The 21527-nt window shown below is 44.6% G+C and overlaps 1 protein-coding gene and 1 pseudogene across 1 annotated transcript; both read right to left on the minus strand.

The window, feature by feature from the left end:
- Positions 1–8959: 8959 nt before the first annotated feature.
- On the minus strand, positions 8960–9850 carry LOC119940565 (annotated as a pseudogene).
- A 9347-nt stretch (positions 9851–19197) lies between these two features.
- LOC119940966 (olfactory receptor 2G3-like) lies at positions 19198–20145 on the minus strand. Its single transcript, XM_038761381.1, has one exon. It carries the CDS (start codon positions 20143–20145, stop codon positions 19198–19200), a length of 948 nt encoding a protein of 315 aa, XP_038617309.1.
- Between the last annotated feature and the right edge of the window lie 1382 nt (positions 20146–21527).

Genomic DNA, 21527 nt, shown 5'->3' on the forward strand with positions numbered 1-21527 from the left:
TGAATAGTGAACAGTTGAAGATGGCAATCGAGGAGAGCAGAAGGGAGGAGATGAGTGTTTTAAAGAGGTATGAAGGTTTGAGGCCAGAAGCACAGGTGAAAGAGGCAGATTTAGAGAGGAGGCAAGAGATTTCATCCTGAGTTACTGCAGGGAATATACGGAGAGTATATGAGGGTGGAGAATGGGGGGATTGAAGCGGAGCAGCGGAGAGTTTAGGGAGATCATGGCTGAGGGTTTCAATTTTGTTGATGAAATATATGGCTAGGCCATTATGAGAAAGAGATGGTGAGGGCTGAAGGACAGGAGGTTTTGAGGAGGGAGTTATATGTCTGGAACAACTGTCAGCGGGCACGGGCTATGGGAATGAATTAGGAAGGAGAAGTATTGTTTGGGGGTAGGGAGAGGACCGAGTTGAAGCAGATAAGAATGAATTTAAGGTAGACAAGGTCACAGTGATGTCTGGATTTCCTCCAACAGCACTCCGCATCACAGGCACAGGAGTGGAGGATGTGTGCTGTGGAGGTGATCTCGGGTTGCTGGTTAGTGGTACGAGACTGGAAGAGGGACAGGGGAGCATGAGAGTTCAGTTCCGTGGAGAAGGTGATGTTAAGTGTGTTGCTTTGTGCATCAGGAGAAGGTAGCTTAGGTATGGAGACTAAACTGGGTAGGAAGGCTGTAGAATCCTGGAAGGGTCAAAAGAATGGAGGTCTCTGTGGGAGAAAAAGACAGATTTGTGGAAGGGGAGGGTGTGGGTAGAAGTAGCATGGCGTAGTGGATAGAGCCAGGGCCTGGGAGTCAGACGGTCATGGGTTCTAATCCCTGCTCTGCCACTTGTCGGCTGTTTGGCCTTGTGCAAGTCACTTCACTTCTCTATGCCTCAGTTACCTCATCTGTAAGATGGGGATTGAGACTGTGAGCCCCACCTGGGACAGGGACAGTATCCAACCTTATTTGCTTGGATTCACCCCAGTGCTTTGTACAGTGCCTGGCATATAGTAAGTACTTAACAAATACCACAAGTGTTATTATTATTATTATTATTATTATTATTATTATTATTATTATTATTGGAAAGAGAGAAGATGAGGTGGCTGTGGTCAGATAGAAGAATTTCAGAATTGGTGAGGGTAGAGATTGTACAGTTACTTGAGATTATAAAATCAAGTCTGTGCCCAAGTTGGTGAGTGTGTGAGATGGGGTGGAGTAGGCGGTCACTGTAGTAAAAGAGTGAGAGGAGGTGGACAGCGGAAGGATCATCAGGGACATCCATATGAATACTGAAGCCCCCAGAGATCATTGTACTGTCCTCTGTTCTAAGAGCTGGGGTAGATACAAGGTAATCAGGTTGGATACAGTCCCTGTCCCACAAGGGAGTCCCAGTTTTAATCCTCATTTTACAGTCGCTATTGTAGGCAGATACCAAGATCCGAGATAATTATCATAATATTGAAACTAACATCTTTTCCTGGATTCATTCATTCATTTAACCATATTTATTGAGTGCTTACTGTGTGCAGAGTACTGTACTAAGTGCTTGGGAGGGTACAATACAACTAAATAAATTACAGATATGTACAATAAAATTACATTATCCTCAGAAGCAGCAAGTGGCATGTCATTTGTGACCTTAGAGAGGACAGTTCCCATGGAGTGGTGGAGGGGTGGAATCCAAATTGCACATCGGAGAGTGAGTAGTTGAAGACTGTGGTCAGGAAGGGAAGAAAGGAGGTAAATGTTTTAATAGGGTTTGATGGGATGGGGTCAGAGGCACAGGTGGAGTTACTAGATTTTCAAGAAGAAACAGGAGATCTCTTACAGTACTGCTGGGAAGAATGGAAGAGTTGTAGAAGGGGCTGGAGGAGGGTGGGACTGGAGAGGTGCAAGGGAAATTTTAGGAAGATCACCTCAATGGCTTCAATTGTATCAGTGAAGTAGGTGGCAAGGTCATTAGGGGCAAGGGATGGGGAGGCAAGGGGAACAAGGGATTTGAAGACAGGAGTTCAAAGTCTAAAATAGGGGAAGCTTGCAGTGGACATAGGCATAAATAAGAGTGGAGAAGTATTGTTGCTTGGCGGAGGGCAGGGCAAAATTATAGCAGGTGAGATGAATTTGTTATTGATGAAGTTGGCTTGATTTCTGGAGTTCCTCCAGCAGTGCTCCACAGCTTTACCATAAAAGCAGAGGAAGGTTCCTGTGGAGGTGATCCAGTGCTGCTCGTTGGTGGTATTGATTGAGGTACAGGAGAGTGAGGGTATGGAGTTCAGTGGAGAGAGCAGAAATGAGAGGGTGGCTATGTACATCAAGAGCAGGTAAGTTGAGAATGAACAAGAAATGGGGCAAGGTGACTTTGGAAAACTGGCAGGTGGAAGAAGGATTGGAATTCTTGGTATGGGGAAGAGGATAGTTTTTCTGTGAGGTGTTGTGTGGGAGAGAAGACAGACGAGAAGGTTGTGAGCATACAGTAGGAATTTAGAGTTGGTGAGGCTAGAAGTTGTCTGGTATCGAGAGATGACAATATTGAGAATGCGTGCAAGTTGGTGATTGAGTGAGGTAGGGTGAAGCAAGAGGTTGATGGAGCTAATGAGTGAGAGGAAGTGGTCAGCGGGAAGGTCATCGTGCATACCCATGTGGACACTGAAGTCTCTGAAAATAAGTGTAGGAATGGAGAAAGAGAAGGAACGTGAGAAAGGGATCAAAGTTGCTTAGAAATTTGGAAATAAGGCTTGGAGGTGGAGGTAGATGATGTTGACAGTATCTCAAATAAGTGGAATAATAATAATAATAGTAATAATAATAATAATAATAATAATAATAATAATAATGGTGGTATTTGTTAAGTGCTTATTGTGTGCCAAGCTATATACTAAGCACTTGTATAGGTAAACAGATAGGACCGTCTCTGCCCTACATGGGGCTCACAGTCCAAGAGGGAGAACAAGAAAGTGTGTGGAACATCTCAGGATCTTTGGGCTCTTTATCTTGAATGAATCCACTGAACAGACAAGAAAAAAGCAGAGTCACTGTGTATGTGATACCATCCTCATCGTCTTCCTCCACTTTAGAGTTGAAACTTTGAGTTTCGATGAGGGCTGAGGGAGCTCGAATCTAAAATACTCTACTCAGATCAGGAGAATGGAGATTTTCTGGATTGAGATGTTTTGGCTGAATTTGGTAATATGACATAAAGCAAAAACTTATCTGTATCTGATTATCCCGTGATTCAGACCTCAAAGGTCAGATGTGCACAGCTGTATCATGCAATAGTGTAGTATATTAGAATAGGTAATGCTTTACAATTATGTGAAATTGATTAATGTATTCTATTTGTGTTTCATGCAAGTCCAAAAAGATGCATTTTTCAATCTTGGGAAAAATCAGGCTCTTCAGTGCTTTTAAAAATGGTAGTTGTTAATTGCTTAGAATGTGTCGTGTATTGCAGTAGAAAAATCATAATTTAATCAGACATAATCCCTGAACCACACAGCTCACAATCTAAGGTGTATGAAAAGTAGATATGAAATCCCCATCTTTCAGTTGAAGAAACTTGGAAAGTACAAGTTGGCAACATATAGAGACGGTCCCTACCCAACAACGGGCTCACAGTCTAGAAGGGGGAGACAGATAACAAAACAAAACATGTGGTCAGGTGTCAAGTCATCAGAATAAATAGAAGTAAAGCTAGATGCACATCATTGACAAAATAAATAGAATAGTAAACATGTACAAGTAGAATAAATAGGGTAATAAATCTGTACAAACATATATACAGGTGCTGTGGGGAGGGGAAGGAGGTAGGGCGGGGGGGATGGGGAGAAGGAAAAGAAAAAGGGGGCTCAGTCTGGGAAGGCCTCCTGGAGGAGATGAGCTCTCAGTAGGGCTTTGAAGGGAGGAAGAGAGCTAGCTTGGCGGATGTGCGGAGGAAGGGCATTCCAGGCCAGGGGGATGACGTGGGTTGGGGGTCGATGGCGGGGCAGGAGAGAACGAGGTACAGTGAGGAGATTAGCGGCAGAGGAGCGGAAGGTGCGGGCTGGGCTGCGGAAGGAAAGAAGGGAGGTGAGATAGGAGGGGGCGAGGTGATGGAGAGCCTTGAAGCCGAGAGTGAGGAGTTTTTGCCTGATGCGTAGGTTGATTGGTAGCCACTGGAAATTTTTGAGGAGGGGAGTAACATGCCCAGAGCATTTCTGCACAAAGATGATCCGGGCATCAGCGTAAAGTATACATTGAAGTGGGGAGAGACAGGAGGATGGGAGATCAGAGAGGAGGCTGATGCAGTAATCCAGTCGGGATAGGATGAGAGATTGAACCAGCAGGGTAGCGGTTTGGATGGAGAGGAAAGGGCGGATCTTGGCGATGTTGCGGAGGTGAGACCGGCCTTCTCCTCCACCGGACTCCCCCCACTCTCGCGGAGCGGGGTTGCGCTCAGCCCCCAGCCTTCCACCTCCGGCTCCGGAGGAAGCCCCAGACACCATTGCCGCGCTCCAATGAGCCCCTACGCCCACGCCTATTACTGCATCAGCCTCCTCTCTGATCTCCCATCCTCCTGTCTCTCCCCACTTCAGTCTATGCTTCACTCTGCTGCCGAGATTATCTCTGTACAGAAACGCTCTGGGCATGTTACTCCCCTCCTCAAAAATCTCCAGTGGCTGCCTGTCAACCTAGGAATCTAGCAAAAGCTCCTCACTCTCGGCTTCAAGGCTCCCCACCACCTCGCTACTCTCCTTTTACAGCCCATCCCGCACCCTCTGCTCTCTGCCGCTAACCTCCTCACTGTTCCTCGTTCTCGCCTTAGACCCCCGGCCCACGTCCTCCCCTTGTCCTGGAATGCTCTCCCTCCACACATCCGCCAAGCTAGCTCTCTTCCTCCCTTAAAAGCCCTACTGAGAGCTCACCTCCTTCAGGAGGCCTTCCCAGACTGAGCCCCCTTTTTCGTCTCCTCCTCCCCATCCCCCCGCCCTACCTCCTTCCCCTCCCCACATCATCTGTAAATATTTGTACAGATTGATTACTCTATTTATTTTACTTGTACGTATTTACTTTTCTATTGATTTTGTTAATGATGTGCAAATAGCTTTAATTCTATTTGTTTGACGATTTTGACACCTGCCTACATGTTTTGTTTTGTTGTCTGTCTCCCCCTTCTAGACTGTGGGTAGGGACCATCTCTATATGTTGCCGACTTGTACTTCCCAAATGCTTAATACAGTGCTCTGCACACAGTAAGCACTCAATAAATACAATTGAATGAATGAATGAATAGTTGATGGGGGAGAATTGAGGGTTCCCAATTTTAACCTTCAGTTCAAGGAAAAGGGACTTTTGGACCCAGTCCCGATATGATTTTGGAGGGGTTTGGTAGAATATTTGCTTTTCATCGAGGCAATAATGATGCAATTGATATGAAGATAATAAAGCTGGTGCCAGCAATGATATTCCCTAGACAGTAAGCTCACTGTGGTAAAGGAATGTGTCTGCTTATTGTTGTATTTTGCTCTCTCGAGTGTGTACGACAGTGCTCTGCACACAATAAGTCCTCAATAAGTATGATTGAATGAATGAAAGTACATGAATTAACCATCTTAATAAGTAGGCATGCCAATCTATAGTATGTCAGTACAGAAGGTGGGACACTTTTAGATGCCTCTCCCATAACCAGGAGATTATTTTTATACCAGTCTTAACTGATTATATTGAATTTGGCATTTGTTAATCCATTATCAAGGTTATTCAGTTTGCCTATGACATGGGGATAGCAATCCTGATGAGCCTCACATTAAGGACAACGCCCATTGTAGTTCACACTCCTGTCCCACAGAATGTGACACCAGCTTTGCCAATCAGGGAAAACTATGCTCCATGACAAGAATGGATTTCCTTGAGGCAGATGGAAGACTTCCTTCCTGCAGTCTCTGTAACACCTATAGTGGACCTTTGCAGAACCAATTTTAACATAGCTGGAGGACACCTCTCTGCTGCAGGTGCATCTACTTTTTTTGGCCGACCACTCGTTAAAGTGAGGAGGAGAAGCAAACTGTGGGCCTGTGAGAGCAGGACATGGGAGACCTAATGCTGTAGATCCCTACCCCTCCTCTGAGTTCACCTTTTTGAGACCATCTTCAAAGTAGCAGGAATAACCTGATCTGCAGGGGCTGCAGAGCTTGGAGGACAAAAGTGAAGTAGAGAGGGCTGAACTGGAAGGGAACATGGTTTACTAGACAGAGCATGGGATGCGAATCCGGAATGCCAGGTTCAAGCCCTTAAATAAGTTACAACCACTCTGGGCTCCAGGTTCCTCATCTGTAAAATAGGGATAAGATACTTACCCTGCATGCCTCTTAGATTGTTAGCCTTCTATGAGACAGGGACTGTGACCGACCTGATTACCTTATTAAAGCCAGAACTTTAACGTGTTTAACTGCAGAGCACGATATTTTATGGGATGACAGGGATGTTGAGTCTGAGTGTTGTAGTCTGCAGTTGGGCATGGGGAAATGAAAGGGGAGTAGAATAGCTTGGCTTAGTGGCAAGAGCACGGGCTTGGAAGTCAGTGATCGTGGGTTCTAACTGTGGCTCTGCCACTTGTCAGCAGTGCGACTTTGGGCAAGTCACTTAACTTCTCTGGGCCTCAATTACCTCATCTGTAAAATGGGGATTAAAATTGTGAGCCCCACGTGGGACAACCTGATTATCTTGCATCTAACACAGAGTTTAGAACAGTGCTTGGCACATAGTAAGCTCTTAACAAATACCATCATCATTATTATTATTTAAAGAACTACATGAGCAAGACAAAATCTCTGCAGCTCCAAGACCTACCCATTGGTCATGGTTGTAACCACTCAGAAGGCAGTGTGTGGCAAATCCCCAGTGGCTTAATAATCATTTGGGTCAAACTATTAGGAAACCACTCTAGCTACTAGTGGAATTATCTCGAATGAACATGGTAATTATGGTAAAATTCCAATTCTTTTAATTCACTGGCTAAGGATTCTTTGAATATACAATCAGCTGAACTGATTCTTTCACTTTATCAAAATTATAGTACATTCATTGAAGCACCAGGAAATAAGACACAAAATATAAGAAATTGTTGTATAGTATGGATAGTATTTCACTAAAATTTTGATAATAGTAGTATTTATTGAATACTTACTGTATGCTAAGCAAACGCATATGAGGTCCATCACAGTCTCAGTCCCACACAGGGTTCACAATCTAGCTTATCCTCATTTCACAGATTAAGAAATGGAGGACCTGCGAAGTTATGACTCGCCCAAGATCTCACTGTAGGCAAGAGGCAGAGCTGGGAATTTGAATTTGGGTCTTTCTGGTTCCCATTCCTGGATACTTTCCACTGGATTATGCTGCCTCCCTTTTCTTATCTGTTCATTTGGCCTATCTTCTGGACATCCATATCCAGGATTTTGAGATTTTCATGTAGATATTTACATTTTTACAGAATGTTGATGAGTAATAACCTGGCCAAAGTTTACTGTGATTGTAGTGAAGGTGAGAAAATTTATTATCAAATATTCTGTAATATGTACTCTGATTATGGAACACATTAAGTGTAAATTCTGGATACAAAGCCTTGGAAACATTGGGTGGGTGTCCGCTGGTGGTTTTATATTTGATCTTGGGCTGGAAATTTATTTTGCCATAGTTGTCTGTTGTGCCTATTTGCCGACCACTTCCACTGGCCCCCATGCTTAGGACAGGGAGGAAGAAGCCAGGAAAGCCACTCCTTGGTGTTCTTCTCTAAAACGTTGGAAAACCAATCAGAGAGAAGAATTGAGGAGGAAATAGAAGTTTCATATTTGGGGAAAACGGAGATCTTCAGCTATAATGCAGTAAGTAGAAGTGAGCTGTGGGTTTGGGAGAGCAGGACATAGGGAGAGCTTGCGCTGTGGACCTTGGATGCAATCATTGCACAGGGAAGGATCGGAGTGGATCCCTGGAGGCTTGGAGTCCAGCGTCTAGGATTCTAGAAGACCAAGGGTCCTGTTCCTGACGGGGAGAAGAATGTGAGGCCCGAACACTTACAGGGAAATACATATGGTCTTGATTCATGGAGGGAAGGTTGTGGGGGAGGATGGAGATAATATTAGATACAAGGAAAAGCAGTTTAACCTGGATTTTTTCAATGCCATTTGTTAAGTGTTTGTTATGTTCCAGTCACTGACCTAGGTGCTGGGGTATATATGAAAGATCATCAGTTTTGACACAGTCTCTGTCCCACATGGGTTTCCCAGTCATAATCCCTATTTTAAAGATAACTTAACTGAGTCACAGAGAAGTTAAGTGACTTACCCAAGGTACCTCCTCCACTTAGCAGACAAGTGGAGGAACTGGGATTATAACCCAGCTCCTCTGACACCCAGGCCCATGCTCTTTCCAATAAGCCATGTTGCTTCCCTGGAGTTGTTTTGGTTGTTATGCTATTAAGAATATATTAAGTATTGTAGCTAACCCAGGCCTTGGTGTCTGCCTCCTTTAGGGACTGGAAGAGAAGCTCCAGGTGCCAGGGAGACACATGAGAAGCTACAGACAGGATCACCTGCAGGCGGGAGCACTTTTTCTTTGAGCTTCTTGAGGCCAGCCCTGGGAGTGGGATGGTAGGTTAGTTCCTGATGATCTCTGGATCAGGGATTTTGGGGGAGATCCCTGGACTTCAACCGTAGAGTGGTGGCAACAAGAAAGGTGCAGGGACATGGTGGGCAATGAATAGGATGCCCCCAAACTTTCAGTTGAAGAATGAGAAATATGAAGTGCTTTAGGACCTAGGGAAAGCTGTCTGGGGTCCAGACACTCCTAAAGTTACTACTGGGCTCTTTTGTCCTGGATTTAGGGCTGAAAACCTCTAGCTCAACCTCAAAGGCTTCTACCTTTCATAGTCCTTCTCTAGGACTCTAGAACAATTTGATTCAAGATTTTAGGTCTTTCCTGAACTTTGGTCTTTTCCCTAAAGCCTTCTGAGTGCTCCTTTCATGACTTTGTTCCTCAGGGTATAGATAAGTGGGTTGACTGTGGGGGTGATCACGGTGTAGAAGAGAGTCAGGAACTTTCCTGAACTCTTGGAGAAGGAGCTGTTGGGATGGATGTAGATGACCGAGGCCATACCAAAGAAAAGAGTCACCACCGGCAGATGGGACCCACAGGTGCCCAGGGATTTTTGCCAGTCATGAGCTGACTTGATCCTCAGTGCAGCTCTCCAATGAACCCGTAGGAGACCACAATCAGAGCAACGGGCAGAAGGGCCAGGATCAAGGTGGCAATGAAAAGCACTACGTCATTGGCTCGGATAGGTACATATGCCAGTTTGATCATGGTGGGCACCTCACAAGCAAAGTTAGGAATATGCCGGTTGCCACATCGGGGCAGGCAGAGGGTGATGGTGCTCTGGATTGCACTGTTTCCCATGCCACTCAACCACGCCACGGCTGCATGACGGTCATGTAGTGGATTGGCCGACAGATGGCAGCATAGCAGTCAAAGGCCATGATTGTGAAGAGAACACACTCAGTTGAGCTCAGGGCCAGGACAATGGCGAGTTGGACTACACAGCTTAAACAGTGATGGTCTTATATGGTCCCCAGAGGTTCCATAATAACTGAGGGATAACACTGATGGTGAAACAGAGGTCAATAAGGGAGAGATGGGAGAGGAGGAAGTAAATGGATGTGTGGAGGTTGGGGTCCAGGTGGGTCACTACAGCAGTGGTTGTGTTGACTAGAAGTTTTAGGACGTAGGAAATCAAGATAAGCACAAATAGGACCATCTCTAGTTGGGGCTGGTCAGAGAAGCCCATCAAGATGAAGTCTCTTCCAAAGCTGCCATTGGTTACCGCCATCATCCATCACTGCCAAGAGAAAATGAGACATGGGTGATTAGGTTCCAGAAAGAGTGGAAAGGGTGGAGCCCATATGATTCACGGAATCAGCAAGTTCCTAAACCCAAACCCATCACAATTATAGCGAAATCCCAGGATGGGATGGGATTTATATTCCCATTTTCCAGATGTCAGTGAGCTTTTTCTTCCCCCATTCTCTTTTTGTTCAGTACCTTCCTCGGAAAAGCAAAATAAACAATCCAATCCAGGGGACTTGTTCAAGAGTTGGTGCTAGAACGCATGCACTTGTGTCAGTGTGTGTATGTTTGTGAGAGTGAGGGAAGAGGAGCCCATGGTCAAGGTACGTTTGGTACTGGAATTACACAGGATTTCATACAAGAACATAAGCAGTGTCATACTGAACCAGATCATCCATCCACCGCTCCACTTGAATTGAACCCTTGCGGCCTAACTTCACCAAGGGGCACTGCCTCATCCCCATGACATCAGGTTTTCCCACTGATCCCTGCTCCACTCTGGGAAGAACCCAGAAGGGATATTGAGAAGGTTACCACTGTGACTTCTGTGACTGTTGATCTGAACCTGTGAAGAACCTGAAATCCTCCTGCTCCTTCCATGTTTCTACAAAACGTTTTTCTGCATTTTCTACATTTCTGTATAAAATCTTTCAGTCCACATTTCCCCACTCCTCAAGAATCTCTAATGCTTGCTCATCTACCTCCACATCAAAAAGAAACTCCTTAACATTTGCCTTTAAAGCATTCAATCCCTTTGCCCCCTCTTAACTTACCTCCCTGATTTCCCACTACAACACAGCCCACATACTTCATTCCTCTTTTTCTGAATTGTACTTTCCAAGCACTTATTACAGTGCTCCGCATACCGTAAATGCTCAATAAATACGATTGAATGAATGAATGAATGAATAGTGCCAACCTACTCACTGTATCTCTATCTTGGCCATCTCATTGCCCATTTCCCAACCATGTCCTGTCTGTCGTATTTGACAGACTATCACCCTCTCCACCTTCAAACATTATCAAAGGCACATCTCCACCAAGAGGCCTTTTCCGACTAGGCCTTCATTTCCTCTTCTCCCACTCCCTTCTGCGTTGCCCTTGCACTTTGATTTGAACACCTTATTCACCCCTCCCTCAGTCCCAAAATACCTAAATTAATATAAATGAATAAATTACAGATATGGATTTATGTCTCCCCCTCCAGACTGTAAACTCATTTGTAATGGTATCTGTTTAGTGCGGACTGTGTGCCAGGTAGCGTGCTAAGCAAAAACTTCTCACTCGGCTTCAAGGCTCTCCATCACCTCGCCCCCTCCTACCTCACCTCCTTTCTCTCCTTCTACAGCCCAGCCTGCATCCTCTGCTCCTCTGCCTCGTTCTCCTCTCCTCACTGTGCCTCGTTCTCACCTGTCCCTCCATCGACCCCCAGCCCACTTCCTTCCCCTGGCCTGGAATGTCCTCCCTCCACACATCCACCAAACTAGCTCTCTTCGTCCCTTCAAAGCCCTACTGAGAGCTCACCTACTCCAGGAAGCCTTCCCAGACTGAGCCACCTCCTTACTCTCCCTCTCCCCATCACCCCACCCTACCTCCTTCACCTCCCCACAACACTGTTATATATTTGTACAGATTTATTACTCTATTTATTTTACTTGTACATATTTAATATTCTATTTATTTTGTTAATGATGTGCATAGAGCTTTAATTCTATTCGTTCTGACGATTTTGACACTTGTCTACATGATTTGTTTTGTTGTCTGTCTCCCCGTTTTAGACTGTGAGCCCGTTGTTGGGTAGGGACCACCTCTACATGTTGCCAACTTGTATTTCCCAAGCGCTTAGTACAGTGCTCTGCACACAGTAAGCACTCAATAAATACGATTGAATGAATGAATAAAAACCCCAGTATCTTTTTTTGCCACTAGGAGGCTAATTCGCTAGTGGCCTTTAATGGCTTGAAAGAGTTACTTTAGTTTCCAAGGTGCCTCCTTCACTTCAGTGTGCAGTAACTAGGACAAAGAAGAATTGACAAACCTGGATGCCACAGAGTCACCCTATTCCGATTCCTCTTTCCCTCCTTATTTCAATAGTTACTTCTGGGTCGGGTCTAACAACTTACAGACATCACCCTTAGTCCCTTCAATATATAATACATCCTGCAGGAAGGCAGCAGTGGTCAAGGGGAGGAGGAGTGGTGGGAGCCACTTGTCTTGGATTAACCTGGAAGGACAAGCCCACCAAAGGGCAAGCTCAATAAGTATTTTGGGATCCTAACCATCGTGTTGCTCTGTGTTACTCGTACACAATGGGAACATGGGAAAATCATGCCAACCTGACATATGGAGACCTTCTGCAGCATCCTCCCTGAACAGTCAGCTTGTCCTCTAGACAGAAAGCTCATTGTGGGCTGGGAATCTGTTTTCCAATTCTATTATACTTTCCCAGGTGTTTAATACTGTGCTCTGCACACAGTAAGCGCTCAATAAATGTGATTGATTGATTGATTGATTGATTGGCTGACTCCTAAGGAAAGGATGAAGTAGGCCTGGAGATACAGCCTTCTGGTAAGGGACATCATTTAGGACTAGAAGTGTAGCACTTAGAACAATCTACAGCCAGAGAAAAGGATATCCAGGGATTAAGTGAGATGCCCAGTGTAATTCAGCAAGATCTGGACCCAACATTCAAACTAATTTATCCAGCATTTTCCTTCTATAATGAGGCCCTTTTTCTGTTTGCTGTGGTTCTAATTGTAGAATCCACCCATTCTCCCACAGAACTTGCACCCTTAACCCTCAACACCCACCCTCCACCACTGTCTCCAGGTTAACCTCTGACTCGCATTTTGGAGAGAAGAGCAAGGGGAATCTCCATTCACATCCATCTGGGCAAGATAATGATCCCTGGATATTGCTGGGACAATCTCATATTGCATTTGCATTCAGAATTTTAACTTTGAATCATGGGGAGTTATTGGATCATTACATTTACGAGGACGAGGAGAGATGAAAGCTTACTTTAGAGTTTTTCCTTCTTCCTTCTGATGTGGAAGATTCCCTCAGATCAAGGGCCTAGAAGAAATTGGATTTTGTGACAGCCATCCCTAACTCTATGAGAAATGAAGAAAATCAATTTTTAAGAGGGGATGAGTGGAACTGACTTTGCTTTATGGTCAGGGTCAGGATTGGAGTTAGGGAAAGGCTAAGGCTAGGGTTAGAGTCACAGAGTTAGGGTCTGTCTCCAATAAGGCTTAGTCAGAAATTGCTCTCTGAACTTCCTCTATCTGAAAGGGTTAGAAAAACATTTCATCAGGATGGATTGAGGAAAGTCCTCCAGAAGCTATTCCTAGGTGATAAGAGTTGGAAGTACTGTAGCAGTAAAAGGACTGTGGAAATGGCTTCTTTTTCCTTGAAGATTCATTAGAACTGAAATCTCTAAGTACTGTGAGGGTCAGAGGAAGAGGTGATACCAAAAATTCTCTGTTCTGTTTTTTGTACCTGCACCGGTGGTTCTCTTAAGAGCCACTCTTTCCTCTCCTTCCAAACTGTTAATACGTTAATCCAATCATTTATCCTATCTTGCCTTAATTACTGTATCAGTCTCCTTGCTGATCTCCCTGCCACCTCACAGTCCAGTCCACACTTCACTCTGCTGTCCAGATCATTTTTCTACAAAAACAGAATCCTGGCTCCACCACCTGACTGCTGTGTGACCTTAGGGATGTCACACCACTTCTCTGTGCCTCATTGTCTACATTGGTAAAATGGGGATGAAGACTGTGAGCCTCATTAGGGGCTGGTATCCAACTCAGCACTTAGTATACTGCCTGACACATAGAAAGTGCTTAACAAAAACCACAATTATTATTATTATTATTATTATTATTATTATTATTATTATTGTTGTTGTTGTTATTTAGGTCATATTTCCTCACTCCTTAAGAACCTCCAGTGGTTGCCTATCCAAAGGCTTTAAAACACTCAATCGCCTTGCCCCCTCCTACCTCACCTTACTATTCTCCTACTATAACCCAGCCCACATACTTTGCTTCGGTAGTGTTACCCTTCTCACAGTACCTCCATCTCGTCTATCTCATTACTGACTGCTCACTGTCATCTTGCCTCTGGCCTGAAACACCCTCCCTCCTCATATCCAACAGACAAGTACTCTCTCCTCCTTCAAAGACTTATTGAAAGCACATCTCCTACAAAAGGCCTTCCCTCACTAAGCCCTCCTTTCCTCTTCTCCCACTTGCTTCTGCGTCGCCTTGACTTGCTCCTTTTATTCAACTCCCCTTACAGATCCCCAGCACTTATGAACATATCAGTAATTTTATGTTGCCGACTTGTACTTCCCAAGCACTTAGTACAGTGCTCAGCACACAGTAAGTGCTCAATAAATACGATTGAATGAATAACTTTATTTTTTATATTAATGTCTGTCTCCCCTTCCAGACTATAAACTCAGTGAGGGCATTCATTCATTCAATCGCATTTATTGAGCGCTTACTGTGTGCAGAACACTGTACTAAGCGCTTGGGAAGTACAAGTTGGCAACATAGAGAGACGGTCTCTACCCAACAGCGGGCAGGGAATGTGTCCATTATAGAGTTATATTGTATTCTCCCAAGGACTTAGTATAGTGCTCTTGCACACAGTAAGCCCTTAATAAATAAGACTGACTGACTAAGGAAGCAGAATGGCCTAGTGGATAGATGTGGTGTGCAGTTTGCACCTTGCATGAACACCATGTTAAATATAATCCCCTTTGGTATATCACTTCCTCTGATTGCAGGTGAGACAGACAGATGGGCTCCTCAAAGACCGAAATGTTGACACACCTGCAGGGGTCTGAGCAAGATGTCTTCTAAGAGCAGGAGGCAATGGTACTGTAATTGGTAGATAAGTGTCATTTACACGGAAGAACAGTCAACAAGCAAATTAAACAGGCTGAAGGGAAATGCCTGTTGCTGCTGCTCCCTGCAGCGTTGCTCAGTGGAAATAGTACGGGCTTGGGAGCCTGTGGTCATGGATTCTAATCCCAGCTCTGCCAGTTGTCAGCTATGTGACTTTGGGCAAGTCACTTAACTTTTCTGGGCCTCAGTTACCTCATCTATAAAATGGGGATTAAGACTGTGAGCCCCATGTAGGACAACCTGATCACCTTGTATTCCCCCCCACCAGTGCTTAGAACTGTGCTTCGCACATAGTAAACATGTAACAAATGCCATCATTATTATTATTATTATTATTATTATTATTATTATTATTATTATTATTATTATTATCTGAAAGAGCAATGGAGACAGCCTGGGCAGAGGGGAACTTCTGATGGGTTGCCCACGCTGGACTCGGCCCATACTTGGCTGCTCACTGTCCTCTGAAGGGAAGGCAGGGGCGGCCCGGGCCCGAGAGACTTCTTGGCTGGCAGGAGGAGCCCTATACCAGGATGGCCCATTAGGGACCTGAACACCAAATGGGACTGATCATCCTGCAGTTGGAAATTCTCAATGCCCCTGGGCTGAGGGCTTAACAGAAGCAGGATCCTTTACTATTAATGTTTTTCCTGTATGTTACTAAATGCTTTCTTATTGTGATACTGAATATCTTGCTTCATTCCGTTGATGAAGCTGAGTCATGAACCATCTCCATCCCCAAATGACTCTACTGGGATGTAACAATAGAGTAAGGGCATAGGAGTCAGAATGACCTTGGTTCTAATTCCAGCTCTGCCACTTATCAGCCGTGTGACCTTGCACAGATCACTTCATTTCTCTGGGCCTCAGTTATCTCATCTATAAAATGATTATTGAGACTGTGAGCACCATGTAGGGCAGGGACAGTGTCAAACCAGATTAGAGTGACTCTACCCAGGCACTTAGAGCAGTGTTTGACACACTTTAAGCCCTTATTAAATACCATCATTATTAAATGTCCTGTGAAATACCCTTTCCCGCTCTTCCCAGAAACCCACTGTGAAGGGAAACGAGGGTGAACAGGGCCATCAGAATCAGTCGGGTCTTCTCAAAGGTTCTACGACAAAGAGCCCTGGTTAGTAGAAGGAGAGTGAAAGGAAGCAGTGTTGTCTAGCAGATAGAGCCCGGGTCTCAGAGTCAGAAGGATCTGGGTTCTAATCTCAGCTCCACCACTTGTGTGCTTTGTGACTTTGGACAAGTCACTTAACAACCCGGTGCCTCAGTTTCCTCATCTGTTATATGTGGATTAAGACTGTGAGCCCTATGTTGGACAGGTACTGTGTCCAACTCGATTACCTTGTGCCTACCCCACAGCTTAGTACAGTTGCCTGGCACATGGTAAGTGCTTAACCAACACAGTTCATTTATGCATTTTATTTTTATTTCTGGAGCCTGGATTCCATGAAGGCTAATACATTGGTAGACTCAGGAGATATTGTCACATGTCTGCTTCGCAGAAGCTTCTGGCCAAGGGGAGGCATTGGAGCAATTATCATGAGTCTCTAAGGAGCTGCCTCAAGTGGATTCCCTAGATAGAGGGAGAGAGTTTTGAACCTGGCCCTGCCCTTACCTCTGAGTCCCCAAAATAGCAGAGTACTTAGTTGCTCACATATAATTATTTTCTTGTGATTTTCTTGGGGTGCAGATATGGTTAAGGAGGATGCATGGGGCTATGTGGCTTGGGTGGGGTCTTTCTCAAATTAAATATAAGCCATAGGAAAGGAACTGTGTCGGTTCGGTCATTTGATCTTTTTTATGGTATTGTGTTTACAGTGCTTACAATGCTTACAACGTGCTAGGCACTGTACTAAGCTCTGGGGTAGATACAAGCTAGTTGGTTTGGACACAGTCCATGTCCCTCATGGGGCTCATAATCTTTATCCCCATTTTATGGTTGAAAGAACTGAGGCACAAAGAAGTTAAGTGACTTTCCCAAGGTAACACAGCAGACAAGTGGTGGAGCTGGGATTAGTACCCAGGTAATTCTGATTCCCCGGTCAGTGCACTATCAGTAAGCCATGCTGATTCTCTAACCTCTGACTGTGTAGTTTAGTACAGTACCTGTGCTCAATGCATGATATTGATGATATGGAATGCTGATGATCTTGATGATATGGAATACGATAGAAACATAATTTAAAACAGTGACAAAAATACATTTATTAAACATCTTGGGGGTTTTAATCTATGGCATATTCACATCCAAAGGTGACAGTTTCTGAAGGTTTGTCAATATGTGAAATACTTTTTAATAAATATCAATCCTAATTGACTACACCTTCCTGGCTACATTCAGAGGGCTGCACCAGCAGATCCCAGCTCTGTCACCTTTGTGCTGTGTGACCTTGAGCAAGTCACTTCACTTCTCTGAGCCTCAGTTCTCTCATCTGTAAAATGGGAATTGAGATTGTGAACCCTATGTGAGACAAGGACTGCGTCCAACCTGATTATCTTGTATCTACCTCAGCACTTGGTACAGTGTGTAGCACATAGTAAGCACTTAACAAATGCCATTAAAGAGATTACTTACACAAATGATAATCCATTACACTTGATGTTCTCCTATTGAGTGAATTCTCTTAGAGAGGTTTTCTAGTATTAAGGGGGTTGGAAACAAACCACAGCTTAGCTGGCTAAATTGGGCAGAACCATAGAGGTTATCAAAGCAATTGTCTACCAGGTCATGGCTCTATGACGCAGGAGCAGCCCTATGTTGTACTCACTTTGGCAGTAGTCACTCTATCCACTGGCCTGGAATGCCCTCCCTCTGCACATCTGCCAAACCAGCTCCCTTCAAAACACTGCTGAGAGCTCACCTCCTCCAGGAGGCATTCTGAGACTAAGCATCCCCTTTATCCTCTCCTCCTCCTTCTCCCCTCCCCATTTCCCCCGCTTCCTCCTCCCTACCCTCTTCCCCTCCCCACAGCACTTGTATATATATTTAGTTGTTTATTACTCTATTTTATTTGTACATATTTACTGTATTCATTTTATTAATGATGTGCATATAGCTATAATTCTCTTTATTCTGATAGTATTGACACCTGCTTGTTTTGTTTTGTTGTCTGGCTCCCCCTTCTAGACTGTGAGCCCGTTGTTGGGTAGGGACCATCTCTATATGTTGCTGATTTGTATGTTGCCGATTTGTACTTCCCAAGTGCTTAGTACAGTGCTCTGCACACAGTAAGCACTCAATGAATACGAGTGAATGAATGAATGAACATATATATAAAGCCTTTGTGTGTACTTCAAAGTGGTCTACACCCATGCCCTTGTACTATTTCTTCTGCTCTGTGCCCAAGCAGGAACATGACTGGCATGGAAAACAGAGTATAACTGGCTCTGAACAAGACACTAACATTAATGAATCCTTCATGCTGGCTTTCCTTTCTGTAGTCCCAGATCTAGGCACATCTATAGTTCCTGACTCACAAGTATTTGTGATGGGTGAATTTCGATCAAATGTGGGGCAGGGAGAGGGGGTAGAGCAAAGGGAGCGATTCGGGGTGACACAGAGGAGAAGGGGAGGTGAGGAGAAGGGGAGCTTAGTCTGGGAAGGCCTGTTCCCTCCCATTTTGGACATTGTCCAAGTCCCACATGGGGCTCACTGTCTTAATCCCTATTTCCCAGATGAGGTAACTGCGGTGCAGAGAAGTTAAGTGCCTTACCCAGGGTCAAACAGCAGACATGTGTGAGAGCTGGGATTAGAATCCAGATCTTCCTGAATCCGAGATCTGTGCTTTATTTAGTAGACACGTTGCTGTTACACTTTCGAGCCTTCAACTCAGCCTTACTGTACTGTACTGTAAAGTACTTCGTGTATTTGAACTTTACAGTATTTAATGCAGTAAAATGACAATGAATGGCCTGAGTGCAAAGCATTCTATTATTGGTGGTCTGAAGAATAAGGCGACTTGTATCTAAAAATTCCAGTCACGGTAATATCTCCAAATCCTGGAAGCTCTAACCCATTCATTCCCATTGAATCAGTGGTTATTGTGTAATTTTCCCACAAGATGAGAGTCTTCAAGAACACAACACCCAGGTTACAAAAGGAAAGACTGTATACGGATTCTGTCAGTGTAAATCTGGGCAGACAGAATAATATTCATTGAGTTTTTGACCCCTTGAAGGAGCAATCAATCAATCGATAATATTTATCCAGTTCTTATGGTTTGCAGAGAAATTTTCTAAGCACTTGGGAGAATATAATGATCTCTGCCCACAAGGAGCTTACAGTCTAGAGCCAAGTTTGATTTTTGGCCAGTGCTTAATTCTGATTGGGCCGGGGGAAATTGAACCGCATGCTCATTTCAGTTCCTGTCCAAACACCACCAATATTTGATTCTTGATATCAAGTTTCCATCCAATGGCAGTCTTTCCACAACAGCTTCCTCACTGCCCCCAGCATGTCCTTGTTCCTCAGGGTGTAGATGAGTGGGTTGAGTGTGGGGGTAACCACGGTGTAAAAGAGGGTCAGAAACTTGCCTGAAGTTTTGGAGAAAGAGCTGTTGGGCTGGATGTAGATGACAGAGGTCATGCCGAAGAAGAGAGTCACCACCAGCAAGTGGGACCCGCAGGTGCCCAGGGCTTTCCGCCAGGCCTGGGTTGACTTGATTCTCAGCACGGTCCGGGCAATCAACCCATAGGATAGCATGATCAGGCTCATGGGCAGAAGGAGCAGGACCAAAGTGGCCATGAAGAGCTGGATCTCATTGGCTTTTGTGTCCACACATGCCAGCTTGATCAGAGCCGGCACTTCACAGATAAAGTGAGTCGGGTGCTGGTGCCCACAGCGGGGAATCTGGAGAGTGATGGTACTCTGAATCACACTGTTGCCCAGACCACTAATCCATGCTACAGCTGCCAGAGCATGGCAGAACCGTGGGTGCATGATGGACTTGTAGTGGAGGGGCCGACAGACAGCAGCGTAGCGGTCAAAAGCCATGATAGTGAGGAGGACGCACTCAGCTGAGCCCAGGGCCAGGGAGACATAGAGCTGGATGGCACAGCCCACAACAGTGATGGCCTTAGATGGCCCCCACAAGTTCCATAATAGTTGGGGGACGATGCTGGTGGTGAGGCAGAGGTCCACAAAGGAGAGATGTGAGAGGAAGAAGTATTGGGGTGTGTGGAGCCTGGGGTCCAGATGTGACACCACAATGATAATGGTGTTCCCCACCAGGATCAGGAGATAGGAGGTCAAGACAACCACAAATAGAATCATTTCTAGCTGTGGCTGATCAGAGAAGCCCATTAGCATGAAACCTTCTCCAAGACTGTCGTTCCTCATCACCGGCATTCTTTCTGGTAAGAGAAAGAAATGGGTTGTTCTGGAAAGATTGATGTAGTGAGATCTGAGATTTCTTTAAGGGTACTCCCTTGAAGAAAATGAGTCAAATGTGACAACGAGATCGTGGTTGGGAATAGAATAAGAATCATTTCCTTATCTACATATATTTAAATAATGATAAATTACATATTTACTCATATTATTGTCTGTCTTCCCCTCTACACTTTGAGCTCGTTATGGGCAGGGACCATGTCTGATAATTCTGTTGTATTTTCTCAAGTGCTTAGAACAGTGCTCTGCCCGAGTAAGCGCTCAGTAAATTCCACTGATTTATTGATCCTCATTCTTGAGCAAGGAGATTCTCCCAGATGTTGTGGAGTTGCCCTCTCCTTCTCCTTGCTCCCATTTCTTCCACCTCAGCCCTTCCTATCCAGGCCACCCTTAAAAGCCATTTATGGTAATCAGTGGTATTTAATAAGCCTCTACTGCACACAATACACTGTACTAAGTGCTTGTGAGACAACCCTAACCCTAACTCCTGTCCTTAACGAGCCTACAAGCTAGAGGGTGGGTAGATGGGTATTAAAATAAAATACAGCCTAGCAGGTAAATGGCCTGGGGATGATTCAGTACAAGTGAATGTTCTTTGCCCTCAAGGACTTTGCAATCTAGCTCACCTCCTCCAGGAGGCCTTCCCAGACTGAGCCCCCTCCTTCCTCCCCCCTTCCCAGCCCCCCACCCTATTTCTTTCCCCTCGACACAGCACCTGTATACATGTTTGTACAGATTTATTACTCTATTTATTTTACTTGTACATATTTACTATTCTATTTATTTTATTTTGTTAATATTTTTTGTTTTGTTGTCTGTCTCCCCCTTCCAGACTGTGAGCCCATTGTTGGGTAGGGACCGTCTCTATATGTTGCCAACCTGTACTTCCCAAGCGCTTAGTAGAGTGCTCTGCACACAGTAAGCGCTCCATAAATACGATTGAATGAATGAATGAACGAAGTAAAAGGCCATATTTTTGTCCATTAGAACAAGAAGAGTAGGAAGAAGAAAAGGTGAACAACTAATAGCCCAAATGTGTCAAGGTGACAGAAGAATAAATGATTGAATATGCAGAAACATAGACATACATGCATAAGTGCAGCAGATAAGAATAAAGTATATGAAGTATTATGTGTGCATGTTGTGTTGATCTGGGTAGGATGCTGGAGAAGGCTTCCTGAAGAATATATTTTTTAGAAGTATTGAGAAAATGGGAAGAGCTATGGTTCAATAAAATTGGGGAGAAAGAGATCCAGGCTGGGGAAATAAAGTGATTGAGGAGTTGGAGGAAGGAGACTTGAGAGCGAGCTACCATTAGAAGGTGAGCTTCGTATGAGGGA

Source organism: Tachyglossus aculeatus, chromosome 19, assembly GCF_015852505.1.
Source record: "Tachyglossus aculeatus isolate mTacAcu1 chromosome 19, mTacAcu1.pri, whole genome shotgun sequence".
In the NCBI taxonomy this organism is placed as follows: Eukaryota; Metazoa; Chordata; class Mammalia; order Monotremata; family Tachyglossidae; genus Tachyglossus; species Tachyglossus aculeatus.